Source organism: Salmo salar, chromosome 09, assembly GCF_965601325.2.
Source record: "Salmo salar chromosome 09, fSalSal1, whole genome shotgun sequence".
Taxonomy (NCBI): Eukaryota; Metazoa; Chordata; class Actinopteri; order Salmoniformes; family Salmonidae; genus Salmo; species Salmo salar.
This window is the reverse complement of record NC_138299.1, coordinates 91,994,679-92,010,928: the sequence shown is the minus strand read 5'-3', so window position 1 is coordinate 92,010,928 and position 16,250 is coordinate 91,994,679. Positions and strand designations below refer to the sequence as shown.

General features: G+C 44.6%; 1 protein-coding gene across 1 annotated transcript in view; it reads right to left on the bottom strand.

Moving 5' to 3' along the window:
* Positions 1-1,439: 1,439 nt before the first annotated feature.
* Positions 1,440-16,250, bottom strand: part of LOC106612130 (teneurin-2) — a 211,840-nt gene continuing 197,029 nt past the window's right edge. Inside the window, exons 25-32 of the mRNA XM_082955517.1 lie at positions 12,522-12,818; positions 11,654-12,211; positions 9,085-9,354; positions 6,325-6,735; positions 4,821-4,931; positions 4,314-4,581; positions 4,010-4,140; positions 1,440-3,719 (exon numbers count right to left, since the gene is read on the bottom strand). Of these exons, the coding sequence (XP_082811643.1) occupies positions 2,982-3,719; positions 4,010-4,140; positions 4,314-4,581; positions 4,821-4,931; positions 6,325-6,735; positions 9,085-9,354; positions 11,654-12,211; positions 12,522-12,818 (2,784 nt within the window). The 3' untranslated portion in view covers positions 1,440-2,981. The remainder of the gene's footprint in view (positions 3,720-4,009; positions 4,141-4,313; positions 4,582-4,820; positions 4,932-6,324; positions 6,736-9,084; positions 9,355-11,653; positions 12,212-12,521; positions 12,819-16,250) is intronic.

Genomic DNA, 16,250 nt, shown 5'->3' with positions numbered 1-16,250 from the left:
AGTAGACTGAGCTGTGGTGTACCAGTCTGAACTGTAGTATAATAGTCTGAAATGTAGTAGTCTGATCTGTAGTGTAGTAGTCTGAACTGTAGTATAGTTTGAACTGTGGAATAGTAGTCTGAACTGTAGTGTAGTAGTCTAAACTATAGTAGTCTGAACTGTAGTGTAGCAGTCTGAACTGTAGTATAGTTTGAACTGTGGAATAGTAGTCTGAACTGTAGTGTAGTAGTCTAAACTATAGTAGTCTGAACTGTAGTGTAGCAGTCTGAACTGTCATGTAGAAGTCTGAACTGTAGTATAGTAGTCTGAACTGTAGTATAGTAGTTTGAACTGTAGTATAGTAGTCTGAAATGTAGTAAAGTAGTCTGAACTGTACTGTAGTAGTCTGAACTGTGGTATAGTAGTCTGAACTGTAGAATAGTAGTCTCAATTGTAGTAGTCTGAACTGTTGTGTAGTAGTCTGAACATTAGTCATCTGACCTGTAGTGTAGTACTCTGAACTGTTGTGTAGTACTCTGAACTGTAGTGTAGTATTCTGAACAGTACTATAATAGTCTGAACCCTAGTAGTCTGATCTGTAGTATAATACTCTGAACTGTAATACTCTGAACTGTTGTGTAGTAGTCTGAACTGTAGTTTAATAGTCTGAACTGTAATATTCTGAACTGTTGTGTAGTGGTCTGAACATTATTGTAGTACTCTGAACTGTAGTGTACTAGTCTGAACTGTAGTTTAATAGTCTGAACTGTAATATTCTGAACTGTTGTGTAGTGGTCTGAACATTATTGTAGTAGTCTGAACTGTTGTGTATTAGTCTGAACTGTTGTGTATTAGTCTGAACTGTACTGTAGTAGTCTGAACTGTTGTGTAGTAGTCTGAACTGTAGTGTAGTAGTCTGAACTGTAGTATAATAGTCTGAACTGTAGTAGTCTGAACTGTTGTGTAGTAGTCTGAACTGTAGTATAGTAGTTTGAACTGTAGTATAGTAGTCTGAAATGTAGTGAAGTAGTCCGAACTGTAGTATAGTAGTCTTAACTGTACTGTAGTAGTCTGAACTGTGGTATAGTAGGCTGAAATGTAATATAGTTGTCTGAACTGTATTATAGTAATCTGAACTGTAGTGTAGTAGTCTGAAATGTAGTATAGTCTGAACTGTAGAATAGTAGTCTGAACTGTAGTATAGTACTCTGAACTGTAGTATAGTCTGAACTGTAGAAGAGTAGTCTCAACTGTAGTGTAGTACTCTGTACTGTAGTGTAGTAGTTTGAACTGTAGTATAATAGTCTGAACTGTAGTATAATAGTCTGAAATGTAGTAGTCTGAACTGTTGTGTAGTAGTCTGAACATTAGTCGTCTGACCTGTAGTGTAGTACTCTGAACTGTTGTGTAGCACTCTGAACTGTAGTGTAGTATTCTGAACAGTACTATAATAGTCTGAACCCTAGTAGTCTGATCTGTAGTATAATACTCTGAACTGTAATACTTTCAAAAGTTGTGTAGTACTCTAAACTGTAGTGTAGTAGTCTGAACTGTAGTAGTCTGAACTGTTGTGTAGTAGTCTGAACATTAGTAGTCTGAACTGTTGTGTAGTACTCTGAACTATAGTGTAGTAGTTTGAACTGTAGTATAATAGTCTGAACTGTAATAGTCTGAACTGTTGTGTAGTTCTCTGAACTGTAGTGTAGTAGTCTGAACTGTAGTATAATAGTCTGAACTGTAGTAGTCTGAACTGTTGTGTAGTAGTCTGAACATTAGTAGTCTGAACTGTTGTGTAGTACTCTAAACTGTAGTGTAGTAGTTTGAACTGTAGTATAATAGTCTGAACTGTAATAGTCTGAACTGTTATGTAGTTCTCTGAACTGTAGTGTAGTATTCTGAACAGTACTATAATAGTCTGAACTGTAGTATAGTAGTCTGAACTGTTGTGTAGTAGTCTGAACTGTTGTGTAGTAGTCTGAACTGTAGTGTAGTCATCTGATCTATAGTATAATACTCTGATCTGTAATACTCTGAACTGTTATGCAGTACTCTGAGCTGTGGTGTAATAGTCTGACACATGTGGAGCTATTACAGTAGTATGATAATCTCACCAATTTCAAAATAAAACCTTGTGATATTATTATCTGCAAATATGCAACCAAAAAATCCTCCAACTTTTTGTGTCTAAAATTTTTTTGTTTTCTTTAGTTTGAAGTCTTTTAAAGGATCTCAGTTGTGTGAGTGTTGGTTGCTAGGATATGTTGCTGCAGTAGCTAAGAACAGTTCTGTGGTGGAGAATGGGAGGCCTGAGACAGTGAGAGGACTCATTGTTTTACTCCATTTTACGTCCCTATGCTGCGGTGCCTGTTGCCGTTCGTGATTTTCTCTTCAGATCAGTGTTGTGATTGGCTGGGCCCTGTGGTGGCTCTGTCTCCCTATTGGTCCCTTTGCTCTACAAGTTCATTTCAGAGGCAGGCCCTTATCAGAGCACCCAGCACAACACAGTGCCACCATCAGTTCAGAGTCTGTCATTACGCCCTCATAGTGAACCCAAAATATGGGTGAAAATATTGATTTATTTTTTAAAAAGGGGAATCTTAGTTATTAACCAACAGTTTGTTTTTCAAGGTTCATGAGTGCCTTTCTCCACAGTCTGTTTTCAACAACAACAACAACAAAAAATTAAAATAAAATAAACTTCTGTCTAAATGTTAGATTTTTTTGCCCTTGGCAGAAAAAGTAAAAAAAAAAACGTTTTCTGGTATATTCTTCACTTCAAAAGTCCCTGCAGCGTTCAGTGAGAAACCCCGTTTGTTGGTTTATTTTCTGTGGGGTTGGAGGGGAAAGGAGGAGAAGGCAGGGAGGGGGGGAGCGAAGAGAGGAAGGAACTAGTAACTAGGACAAGGGGATGAAAGGGAGGAGGAGGAGAAGGGGAGGAGGAGAGTCAGTGAGAGAGAGAGAGAAAGAGTCAGCCAGTCCTCCATCCCAGTCCAGGTGGGCTGTTACCTCTTGCCCATCTCGTTCTGTCTCAGGAACTGGATGTTGGTGCTGCTGTCAGCCAGTTCTGGGTACTGTTCCACAGGTAGAACATAATACCCGTCGTACCCCTGTACCCTCCCCGCGGTCAGCAGCTGTTGCTTCTCCCCCTCCGTCCACAGCCGACTCCCCTCCTTCCCATCCTTGGCCCTCTGCTGCTCTCTCAGCCAGGCCCCAGCCAGGGCCCTCTGCCGGGCTAGTTCCAGCAGCCTCACCCTCTCCTCGTCCACCACGTCCAGCGCTAGCCCATACCGCACGCTGAGGGCTAATGACGGCACCGCAAACTCCACTGTGGCGCCACGCCGTGACCTCCCGCTCACAGTCACGTTGATCCCACTCTCCAGCGCCTTGCGTCCACTGGTCAGCCCCAGCACCAGTAGATCACTATCGGCTGAACCGACTTTAACGAAATAGTGAGAGTCACATCCATCCTGCGTGTAGTGCGTTCCGTCCAGGTAGATGGCGCCGTTGAGGACCAGGGACACCTTTCGGCTGTCGTCGGTTGCCATGGAGCTAACTGCCGCCACCACACGTTCTTCCTTCAGCGCTAGCATCACTCCCCGGCCGATGATGGGTGTTGATGTGCCGAACCAGTGTCCGGGCTTTTCGCGGTGGTTGCGGGGGTCCTTGTTAAGGAGCCGTCCCTCCAGGGCCATGAAGGCCTGGTTGTGGCGCTCCGCTGCCTGCTGCACCCCCGTTATCAGCTACAGGAGAGACAGGGGTAGGAAAGCGGTTAAAGGTTACTGGTCAACCAGAAGAATGCAGACGAGGATACACTTATACTGTCTGGTTTACAGGTATTCTCCTCTATGTCCAGATTTCACTGTAATCATTGAAGGTTCATATTACTGATTCTGTATTCAATGTCGCATCTAATTGGCATCCGACTCTGAGAGAAAGAGAGAGTACCGTTTATCTATAATTACAGGCCGTATTTGGCTCAATATAATCAATATAGTGCAATGGAGCTGTAGGCTGTCCCAGGCCTTCTCACCTGTCCATTCTCACAGTCCTGGCTGGCCTGCAGCTCGTAGGGAGGCTCTACGAAGTAGAGGGTGTGACGGGGGAACCCTGGAATGATGTTACTGAGCTGGAAACCAAACATCACCAGCCAACTCTTCACGTCTGGGGAGCAAAGACAACAGAATGAAGGAAAATGAAAAATAAAGAAAGAGAACTACACATTGACAATGATAACATAACACCCCCCCACTCAGCTCTCTCTCCTTTACCTTCAGTAACAATAATGCATGGGTTTTATAATGCGCTTTTCAAGGATCCAAAGACGCCCTCTCTACCTGTGACATAGTTCTTGATGTCCAACACGTCGCTGAGGGGGTTATTGTTCTTGAACATATACAGGTTGAAGGGTGCAGGGTCCTTGCCGATCTTGGACCAGCTGGCATAGTCTGGCGAGGTCCAGCGGCCTGCCAGGACATCATAGTCCCTCTGGGTGAAGTGGACCAGCTTGGTCAGGGTGTCATAGAGACCACCATGGAACCCAACCACCAGCTGGAACTCTGGGTTAGAGTCCAGGTACACCTCCCCGTACGCTGTGTACTGCACCTGGAGGTCACAACAAACACAGACGCATGTTTCACTTCAATTCACTAAAACTCTATCCCCTCTGGGGCAATTAGGAAAGACAAAGTTGTTTTTTTTGTCCGTTTTTTTATTTTTTTTTTAATAATCAAATTGACCTCAGGAAATCAAGTACTATCTTGGCTTATCTTAACATGCGGATAATGGGCGTTGAGATATTTAACAATCATTAATAGTATTATTATTACTGTCATCATGATTACCTGTTTGATCATCTGTCCGTTGCTGCTGAAGACAGCCAGTGGTGTTCCTGTGTTGTCTGAGGCGATGTAATACTCCTCTCCACTACTCACCTCCATAGCAAACAGATGACCCTGAGGGGAAGCAGTATAGGCTTTACATCACCATAACTCACAGACAGTCACATCACCTTAACTCACAGACAGTCACATCACCATTACTCACAGTCACATCACCATAACTCACAGACAGTCACATCACCATAACACAGACAGTCACTTCACAGACAGTCACATCACCATAACTCACAGTCACATCACCATAATTTACAGACAGTCACATCACCATAACTCACAGACGTCACATCACCATAACTCACAGTCACATCACCATAACTCAGACAGTCACGTCACAGACAGTCACATCACCATAACTCACAGTCACATCACCATAACTCACAGTCACATCACCATAATTTACAGACAGTCATGTCACCATAACGCACAGACAGTCACATCACCATAACTGGGTGATAATAGTTATGAGATTAAAGTAATGATAGTATCCGTGAGTCAGTTAGGCTATATCACAATAAGTTAAGTAATGATGGTATCCCTGAGTCAGTTAGGCTATATCACAACAAGTTAAATAATGATAGTATCCCTGAGTCAGTTAGTCTATATCCCAATAAGTTAAGTAATGATGGTATCCCTGAGTCATTTAGTCTATATCACAACAAGTTAAATAATGATAGTATCCCTGAGTCAGTTAGTCTATATCCCAATAAGTTAAGTAATGATGGTATCCCTGAGTCAGTTAGGCTATATCACAATAAGTTAAGTAATGATGGTATCCCTGAGTCAGTTAGTCTATATCACAACAAGTTAAATAATGATGGTATCCCTGACTCAGTTAGTCTATATCACAATAAGTTAAATAATGATAGTATCCGTGAGTCAGTTAGTCTATATCACAACAAGTTAAATAATGATGGTATCCCTGAGTCAGTTAGTCTATATCACAATAAGTTAAATAATGATGGTATCCCTGACTCAGTTAGTCTATATCACAATAAGTTAAATAATGATAGTATCCGTGAGTCAGTTAGGCTATATCACAACAAGTTAAATAATGATGGTATCCCTGACTCAGTTAGTCTATATCACAATAAGTTAAATAATGATAGTATCCGTGAGTCAGTTAGTCTATATCACAACAAGTTAAATAATGATGGTATCCCTGACTCAGTTAGTCTATATCACAATAAGTTAAATAATGATAGTATCTGTGAGTCAGTTAGGCTATATCACAATAAGTTAAATAATGATTGTATCCCTGACTTAGTTAGGCTATATCACAATAAGTTACTCTGTAATGATAGCATCACAACAACTTGGTTATATGACAACCACAACAACTTGGTTATATGACAACGATAACAAGGTCATAGGACAATCACGATGAACAGTATTTAGCACATGTAGCCTGTTGATGAACACATGTTTCTCTAATAATCTGGTAGCCTACCTGCAAGTCATAGTACAGTGAAGCGATATCTGAGCTGGAGTGGTTGAATATATGTGTGACTCTTGCCGGGTGGTTCAGATCAGCGTAGAAGAACTGGAGGTGTTGTCCCAGACTGGTCCTAGTGGACACTCTCCTGCCCAGTCCGTCATAGCGGTACTGGACGCTCCAGCCTCCCGGTAGCTTGTTATATGCTCTAAGGAGCTGGCCCTTGGAGTTGTAGTCAAAGACATCCGAGCCTCGCTGGCTCAGGAAGCCGTCCTCATCCAGACGGTACTGAACGTCACCCAGGCGTGTGATCCGGTCTCGGAGGTCATAGCGGAGCGGCGTGAGGCGGGCACTGTTCCCGGGGTTGAGGAGGTGCAGGTTACCGTTCAGGTCGTAACTGTAGCGCCACGTGGACCAGTCGTTCACCTGGAGGCATAGAGAATGAAAAGAACTTTGACACAGCTGAAGTCATCTCTTTAATAGCAAACCTGAAGTCATCTCTTTAATAGCAAACCTGAAGTCATCTCTTTAATAGCAAACCTGAAGTCATCTCTTTATTTTTTTGTATTTTGTATTAAAAAAAAGTATACCCCTTTTTCTCCCCAATTTCGTGGTATCCAATTGGTAGTTACAGTCTTGTCCCATCGCTGCAACTCCCGTACGGACTCAGGAGAGGTGAAGGTCGAGAGCCGTGCGTCCTTCGAAACACAAACCCAGCCAAGCCACACTGCTTCTTGACACAATGCCCGCTTAACCCGGAAGCCAGCCGCACCAATGTGTCGGAGGAATCACCGTACACCTGGCGACCGTGTCAGTGTGCATTGCGCCCGGCCCGTCATAGGAGTCACTAGTGCGTGATGGGACAAGAACGTCCCTGCCTGCCAAACCCTCCCCTAACCCAGATGACGCTGGGCCAATTATTCGCTGCCCAATGGGTCTCTCGGTCGCGGGATCTCTAGTGGCACAGCTAACACTGCAATGCAGTGCCTTAAACCAATGCGTCACTCGGGAGGCCGAAGTCATCTCTTTAAAACCAAACCTGAAGTCATCTCTTTAAAACCAAACCTGAAGTCATCTCTTTAAAACCAAAGGTGAGTAGACGAATCAACGGCCTATGCTCCTTATAGGAACCAAGGGCTTTGTCGTGACCATCTGAAGGATCAGGTTACAGTGGGTCCTCTCTACAGCGTGCTCTCTCTCGTAAAGGGGGAGAGCGGGAAGTCGGCTGTTTTATGACGGTTGTAAATACAGAAACTCCTTTCCCCACTCTGCCAAGATGAAAGTTGAGAATACCTTTGTTACTACAGAGAAAGCAGTACGGTAACCTCAAAAGGTTTTCTAATGTAACAATATTTCTGTATTCCAACCATTTGGAATGGTTTGTGGGTATTTAAACAATAATCATGTCCAACCTTTACTGTGTGGTGATATCATTAAACATGTTATAACGGAAACATTGTAGCTTTAAGAGCTTTCACAATGTTTATATCAGATGTACATCTACATGTTGTGGAACGTATATAATTAAATATGAAACTATTTGTGAGAAGATGTAATGTGATGTTGGCCTTCTAAATGAGATACCTGTTTAGATATGAAGTTTTAACTAGTCAGTGGCCACACCCCTTGAGTACAGACATTTACATCTGTGTCAAGGATATTCCCCCTTTTCTACTCTGGTACATCCACTTCCAACAAAATGTACATTAGACCAGAAAATATGGAGCTGTCACTAGATGTTGAAATGGTTGGCAATTTAAACTAGGGTCAAGATAACGCCGGGATGAGGTCCCCACGTTGGAAGGGCTATCACTCTAGAGACCAAAACATGCCAGGTAAAGCTGGTGTGTGAAGTGGTTTAAACTACAACTTTACCAAAGGACAAGATCAGAAAACACGAAGCAGTAGCTACATGTTGGCAATTCCACAAGAGTCAAAAACGCAGGGACGAGGTCCCCACATTGAAATGGCTAATAAATCTACAAACTTAAGAACAATTATTCAGGCTGGAGCTGTTTAAATACTTTAGTCTGGTAACCGGATCCGTTCTAAGAACATTTCCGAATGGTACTCTGAAGTACCCATTATAACAACTACAACCACGAAAAAGACCCTTGGGACTCCTGGGGAACGCACCCCTTTCCTTTGTCTACCAAGCCATCATATCGGCTTAGCCCACTAGGGACTTTTCTATCATGTCAGTAACCAATGTATGACCTATTTGTGTGTGTGTTTATGTAATTCTGTGATTGATTAAGTTTAAGTAAATAAATAATTAAGCCAATTTGTATATCGCTGATTCATGATCTGGGCTAGGGTTTGCGACATTCAGAATATGACTGATGAGGTAATAATACATTAATAAGTGACTGTAATTGATAAGATATGAAAATATCTGAAGAGTTATATTCTGGAAATTCACACTCTATAAACATATTTTTTCCGTGGTGCCCCAACTTCCTAGTTAATTAAAGTTACATGATTAGTTTAATCGCGTAATTAAATTACACACAGATAATTGATTTGATAATATACAGTCTTCACATTTAATGATAGTCAACGCTAAGACAGCTTAAATCAGGTAAGTCAACGTAGGAGATTCAAAAACTGAAGTGTAAAGTGAAAAGGAAAAACATTCTCTGTATTTGCAACAAATTTTTTTTTTTTATCTAGCCCAATGTTTCAGGAAGGGGTCTGTAGTAATCTTCTAGGATTGTGATTTGGTGCTCAACTACTGCAGGACTAGTATCACACTGGTCACGTCAGATCTCCTACCTTCACCCCGCTGAGCTGACCGTCCCCGTCATACTCATAGCGATACTGTGTTGTGTTGGCGTACGGTCCAATCTTCAGCTCTCTCTTCACCACCCGTCCCATACTGTCATACTGCACCGTCATCCAGTACATCAGGGACCTGAAGATCTCGTACTGCACCTCCTTGATGCGCCCGTGGGTGTCGAAGTGCTTGCTGAGGGTCATCACAGCAGTGGTTATGATCTGGTTGATGTCATAGTAGATCACACCAAACTTCCCAAAGTGTTCCACCTGTAGCCAAGACAACAGTCAAGAGTTAAGTCAAATATTGTACAGAGGGTCTAGGTCCCACTTTAACTGCATAGTCCAGTAGAGATGATTTATGCTCAATCTATCAACTGTAACTGACATCCTGCAATGGGTTGGGTTGGGTTGTGGCGGGAGTTAGGGTTAGGGTTTGAGTTGTTGCTGGAGCTAGGGTTTAGGGTTGTGGTTGGAGCTGGAGCTGGAGCTAGGGTTAGGGTTGTGGCTGGAGCTGGAGCTAGAGTTAGGGTTGTGGCTGGAGCTAGGGATAGGGTTGTGGCTGGAGCTAGGGTTAGGGTTAGGGTTGTGGCTAGAGCTAGGGTTAGGGTTGTGGCTGGAGCTAGGGTTAGGGTTGTGGCTGGAGCTAGGGTTAGTGTTAGGGTTGTGGCTGGAGCTAGGGTTAGGGTTGTGGCTGGAGCAAGGGTTAGGGTTGTGGCTGGAGCTAGGGTTAGGGTTGTGGCTGGCGCTAGGGTTGTGGCTGGAGCTAGGGTTGTGGCTGGAGCTGGGTTAGGATTGGGTTGTGGCTGGAGCTAGGGTTAGGGTTGTGGCTGGCGCTAGGGTTGTGGCTGGAGCTAGGTTTGTGGCTGGAGCTGGGTTAGGATTGGGTTGTGGCTGGAACTAGGGTTAGGGTTGTGACTGGAGCTAGGGTTAGGGTTGTGACTGGAGCTAGGGTTGTGGCTGGAGATAGGGTTAGGGTTGTGGCTGGAGCTAGGGTTAGGGTTGTGGCTAGAGCTAGGGTTGTGGCTGGAGCTAGGGTTAGGGTTGTGGCTGGCACTAGGGTTAGGGTTTGGGTTGTGGCTAGAGCTAGTGTTGTGGCTGGAGCTAGGGTTAGGGTTGTGGCTAGAGCTAGGGTTGTGGCTGGAGCTAGGGTTAGGGTTTTGGCTGGCACTAGGGTTAGGGTTTGGGTTGTGGCTAGAGCTAGTGTTGTGGCTGAAGCTAGGGTTAGGGTTTGGGTTGTGGGTGGAGCTAGGGTTAGGGTTAGGGTTGTGGCTGGAGCTAGGGTTAGGGTTAGGGTTGTGGCTGGAGCTAGGGTTAGGGTTGTGGCTGGAGCTAGGGTTAGGGTTGTGGCTGGAGCTAGGGTTAGGGTTTGGGTTGTGACTGGAGCTAGGGTTTAGGGTTGTGACTGGAGCTAGAGTTAGGGTTGTGCCGGAGCTAGGGTTAGGGTTTGGGTAGTGGCTGGAGCTAGGGTTAGAGTTGTGGCTGGAGCTAGGGTTAGGGTTGTGGCTGGAGCTAGGGTTAGGGTTTGGGTTGTGGCTGGAGCTAGGGTTAGGATTGTGGCTGGAGCTAGGGTTTTGGTTGTGGCTGGAGCTAGGGTTAGGGTTTGGGTTGTGGCTGGAGCTAGGGTTAGGGTTGTGGCTGGAGATAGGGTTAGGGTTGTTGCTGGAGCTAGGGTTGTGGCTGGAGCTAGGGTTAGGGTTGTGGTCGGCGCTAGGGTTGTGACTAGAGCTAGGATTGTGGCAGAAGCTAGGGTTAGGGTTGTGGCTGGAGCTAGGGTTAGGGTTGTGGCTGGAGCTAGAGTTAGGGTTGTGGCTGGAGCTGGAGCTAGGGTTAGGGTTGTGGCTGGAGCTAGGGTTAGGATTGTGGCTGGCGCTAGGGTTAGAGTTTGGGTTGTGGCTGGAGCTAGAGTTAGGGTTGTGGCTGGCACTAGGGTTAGGGTTAGGGTTGTAGCTGGAGCTAGGGTTAGGGTTGTGGCTGGAGATAGGGTTAGGGTTGTTGCTGGAGATAGGGTTAGGGTTGTGGCTGGAGGTAGGGTTGTGGCTGGGGTTAGGGTTGTGGCTGGAGCTATGGTTGTGGCTGGAGCTAGGGTTAGGGTTGTGGCTGGCGCTAGGGTTGTGGCTTGAGCTAGGTTTGTGGCTGGAGCTAGGGTTAGGGTTTGGGTTGTGTCTGGAGCTAGGGTTAATGTTTGGGTTGTGGCTGGAGCTAGGGTTAGGGTTTGGGTTGTGTCTGGAGCTAGGGTTAGAGCTAGGGTTAGGGTTGTGGCTGGCGCTAGGGTTGGGCTTTGGGTTGTGGCTTGAGCTAGGGTTAAGGTTGTGGCTGGAGCTAGGGTTAGGGTTGTGCCTGGAGCTAGGTTTAGGGTTGTGGCTGGAGCTAGGTTTAGGGTTGTGGCTGGAGCTTGGTTTAGTTTGTATTGTGGCTGGAGTTGAGAGCTAGGGTTAAGGGTTAGGGTTGAACCAGGATGTGGACATGAAGCTAGGTTTAGGGTTAGTGTTGAGGGTTGGGGTTAAAGCTAGGGTTAGGGTTGTGGTTGGAACTAGGGTTAGGGTTAGTTGTATAGTTTTCTACCCACCTTTCCAGAGATCTCATCATAGCGGTAGAGATCCACAGGCAGAGGAGTCTCACTGATGACTGGCTTCATACTAGCGATACGGAAGCTGTTGTCATGGTACGTGTAGTCAAACCTAGCATTCACCATCCCCTCCTCACTGAACCGGTAGATCTGCTTATCGATCAACGGACCCATCTTACGGTAACGTATTGTACAGGAGAACCCGCCACTCTGTAAGTTCACCATCTTCAGCACCCCAGCTGTCTCGTCGTAACCGAACGTCACCACGGTGCTGTCGTAGAGGATCTCAGCTAGCTTGGCCAGCTTGCCGTACTTGTAGAGGACACGTCGGCCGGTGCCGAGGTAGTGGGTGGCCTGGGGGCGGCCGTCTAAGCTGAAGTCGTGGATGATGGAGGCGTTGCTCTCTGGAGGGTTGTAGGTGTTGCGGATGTAACCGATAGAGACGTGGGTGGACATGGTGTGGCGGGCTACACTAGGCATGGTGACGGCCGTGACGCGCCCCAAGGCATCAAACTCAAATATGTACTGTCTCTGGCTCTGCAGAAGAAGGACCATGGACTGGAGAGAGAGAAGGAGGGAGAGAGGAGGGAGAGGGAACATAAGTCATCATCATCACCAATAGCATCATTTTATGCACTTTTCACTTCTCTCAACCAGCCTGTTTTTACTATCCCTGCTACAGGTGCTATGATGTCCTCACCCTATCCAGGTGGCTGTAGCTCCACACAGATGATAACAACAGTACCAGTACCAGCCATGGTAACAGACAATGCTATGTCCTCACCCTATCCAGGTGGCTGTAGCTCCACACAGATGATAACAACAGTACCAATACCAGTAAAAGTACCAGACAGTGCTTTGTCCTCACCTTATCCAGGTAACTATAGCTCCACACCTTGCCATCTATGAACGACCGTGACAGAATACGTCCCTGAGGGTCAAACTCTGTCCTCTCGCTCATACTGCCCCTCTGCAGCCCCACCAGCTGACCCGTGGTTGAGTATGACACATTCACCACTGCCAGGCTGCTGCTAGGCAACCACATGGCGGGACGGCCCTGCGCGTCGTACATGATGCGGAGCGTGAACTTGCGGTGGTCGTCGTAGATCTTCTCTGTCCGAGTGTTGCGGTCGAAGTCGATGGAGAGGAGGTTACGACCATGTGCCTGGAGGAAGATAGAGAGTGATGTAAGGAAAGCCCCCATGAAATGGACAAAAATGAATGGTAACTTATTGCCATTGGACGAAACATATACATGATCGCAAATACCACTGAAATGCACCACAGTTCATTCAAAGCTTATGGCAAATGCCATATGGCAAATGCCAAGTGTCATACAGCAAATATCCCAAAGAGGTCGAGCGCGCTCCACTGTAAATTGTCATGTTGCAAATGAACATAAAGTCAAGACCCAAGGGTCAAATTTTTTAAATGTAATTATTTTTTCAAAAATACAACTTCTTCTAAAAAAGTGCTTTCTGGACCGTTTTTTGAAATCTTTTCAATTTTATTTGTCAATAATACATTTATAACAACCATATGAACATACCATTGTGATATTTTATTGAGTTGTCCATAAGGCATATGTTTTGTCCATTTGCAATTTACTATCATAGGAAGTCAAAAGTCAGTGAACCATGGCCAAATGGCATAAGAAATGTCCAAATGCCATATATAAGTATTGAAAGTGCCAAATCGGGATGTTATGTCCATTTGACATATATGATCATAGGAAGTCGGTTTCCGAACACAAAAGTCAGTGAACCATGTCCAAATGGCATTTATACTGACCAATGATGGTAAATCCCTCATTGAAAACCTTAGAAATGTACTGTCCATTTGCAATGTGTTACAATGGACATTTACCATCATGAATTTCACATGCTCTAATATACTGCAGAAATGCCCAATTGACTGGCCTGTTGAGCTCGGGATGGTCGAGCAGTGATAGTTGGTCCTCTCCATCGCTCATTGGTGCTTTGAGAGAGATTTGGGACTCTGTCATTTTTTAAAGATTTTTTTAAAAACATCCAAAATGACCAGGGGCGCCCCCTATTGGATGGTCATGGGTGGGGGGGTGCCCCCTACCCAGGCGTGGACCCCTTGCACCTCCCTAAAGGCATTATAAACCATTTCAAAAATGTGCTCCTGGTAACCCGTTCCAATCACCAGGTGCACGGCTGTCCATTTGCAATGTCTTACAATGGGCATTTACCATCACAAATTTGACATGCTCTAATATACTGCAGAAATGCCCAATTGACTGGCCCGTTGAACTCGGGATGGCCGGGCAGTGATAGTGGTTCCTCTCCATCGCTCATTGTGTTGATTTCATCATGTCCATTTGGTGATGGTTTATCACTGTTTAAACTTATTGCAAATGTACTGTCCATTTGCAATGTGTTTCAATGGGCATTTACCATCACGAATTTGACATGCTCTAAAATACTGCAGAAATGCCCAACTGACTGGCCCGTTGAACTCGGGATAGCTGGGCAGTGATTGTGGTTCCTCTCCATCGCTCGTTGTGTCACTCCATCCTTGCTGTGTGTGTGTGTGTGTGTGTGTGTGTGTGTGTGTGTGTGTGTGTGTGTGTGTGTGTGTGTGTGTGTGTGTGTGTGTGTGTGTGTGTGTGTGTGTGTGTGTGTATGTGTGTGTGTGAGAGAGAGTTTTTCTTGGACATCTGATGGGAGAAATGACTGATTTACAGTTCATGAGGGTTGCATAATCACACATATGAAGTTTTGGAAAGATGTGACCTTTTAAACCCTTCGAAACAGCCCTTATGACCCCAATTTAAGGCACTTCTGTCTGGCACAGGAAGCAGAAAGTATACACATATCTTCCTTGGGGTAGGCTTTTACAGAATCCTGAGTTTTAAGTCTTTATGTTAAGAACTGCCTGATTTACAGAGGGTTGAATGCACAAACTTTTTCACAAACTGCAGGTTGGGTATATCAAAACACTTTTAGGATGATTTTAACCACTTTCGGTTGCTCCAGGAAGCTTAGAATCAACACAGGTAGTCGTCATAGTGGCCTGATGGATTGTCATTGTCAAACACCCTGTTTTCACTGTTAACCTCTCTAGGGTAGGGGGCAGTATTTTCACATCCGGATAAAAAACGTACCCGATTTAATCTGGTTATTACTACTGCCCAGAAACTAGAATATGCATATAATTGTTTGATTTGGATAGAAAACACCCTAAAGTTTCTAAAACTGTTTGAATGGTGTCTGTGAGTATAACAGAACTCATATGGCAGGCCAAAACCTGAGAAGATTCTGTACAGGAAGTGCCCTCTCTGACCATTTCTTGGCCTTCTATACCCTCTTTATCGAAAACAGAGGATCTCTGCTGTAACATGACACTTTCTAAGGCTCCCATAGGCTCTCAGAAGGCGCCAGAACGTTGAATGATGACTTTGCAGCCCCTGCCTGAAAAACAGTAGCGCATTTGGATAGTGGTCGATCTGAGAACAATGAGACGGGCGCACGCGTGCACGTGAAGAGTCCATTTTACATTTTCAGTCTTTGAACGAAAAAGCCGTCTCCCGGTCGGAATATTATCGCTATTTTACGAGAAAAATCGCATAAAAATTTATTTTAAACAGCGTTTGACATGCTTCGAAGTACGGTAATGGAATATTTTGAATTTTTTTGTCATGACATGCGTCCGCGCTTCACCGTTCGGATAGTGTCTTGAACGCAAGAACAAAACAGAGGATATTTGAACATAACTATGGATTATTTTGAACCAAAACAACATTTGTGGATGAAGTAGAAGTCCTGGGAGTGCATTCTGACGAAGAACAGCAAAGGTAATCTAATTTTTCTTATAGTAATTCTGAGTTTAGTGAACGCCAAACTTGGTGGGTGTCAAATTAGCTAGCCCGTGATGGCGAGCTATCTACTCAGAATATTGCAAAATGTGCTTTTGCCGAAAAGCTATTTTAAAATCTGACACCACGATTACATAAAGGAGTTCTGTATCTATAATTCTTAAAATAATTGTTATGTTTTTTGTGAGAGCGCTTCCTGTTTGGAATATTCTCAGGTTTTGGCCTGCCAAATGAGTTCTATTATACTCACAGACACCATTCAAATAGTTTTAGAAACTTTAGGGTGTTTTCTATCCAAATCAAACAATTATATGCATATTCTAGTTACTGGGCAGGAGTAGTAACCAGATTAAATCGGGTATGTTTTTTATCCGGCCGTGCAAATACTGCCCCCTATCCCCAACAGGTTAACGTGAAGCGATCAAATTAGCGCTCTATGACCGTTTTTGACCTTAAATCCCAGAAACTGCGCCTTAACTCAAAAAGCGTTGAGGCCTCGATGCCATCTTGTTTCTGGGCTAAGAGCCCATTTGGCCAAACCTGTGCTCACGGAGTTTCGTCTTTGAAGTCTTTTCCATTTAGGAGAAATGGCCATGTCACTTTGGTGATGTTTTATCCATTTACAATAAGCAGCCACTCGCCATCTGGTGGAATTTGCCCGAAACAGTGGAAAAATTACAAGAATAAAAAAAATAGAATAAAACGGAAACCAAATGTCCGAGAGACTTCATTCGATGACTTCCTGGAAGATCTGGC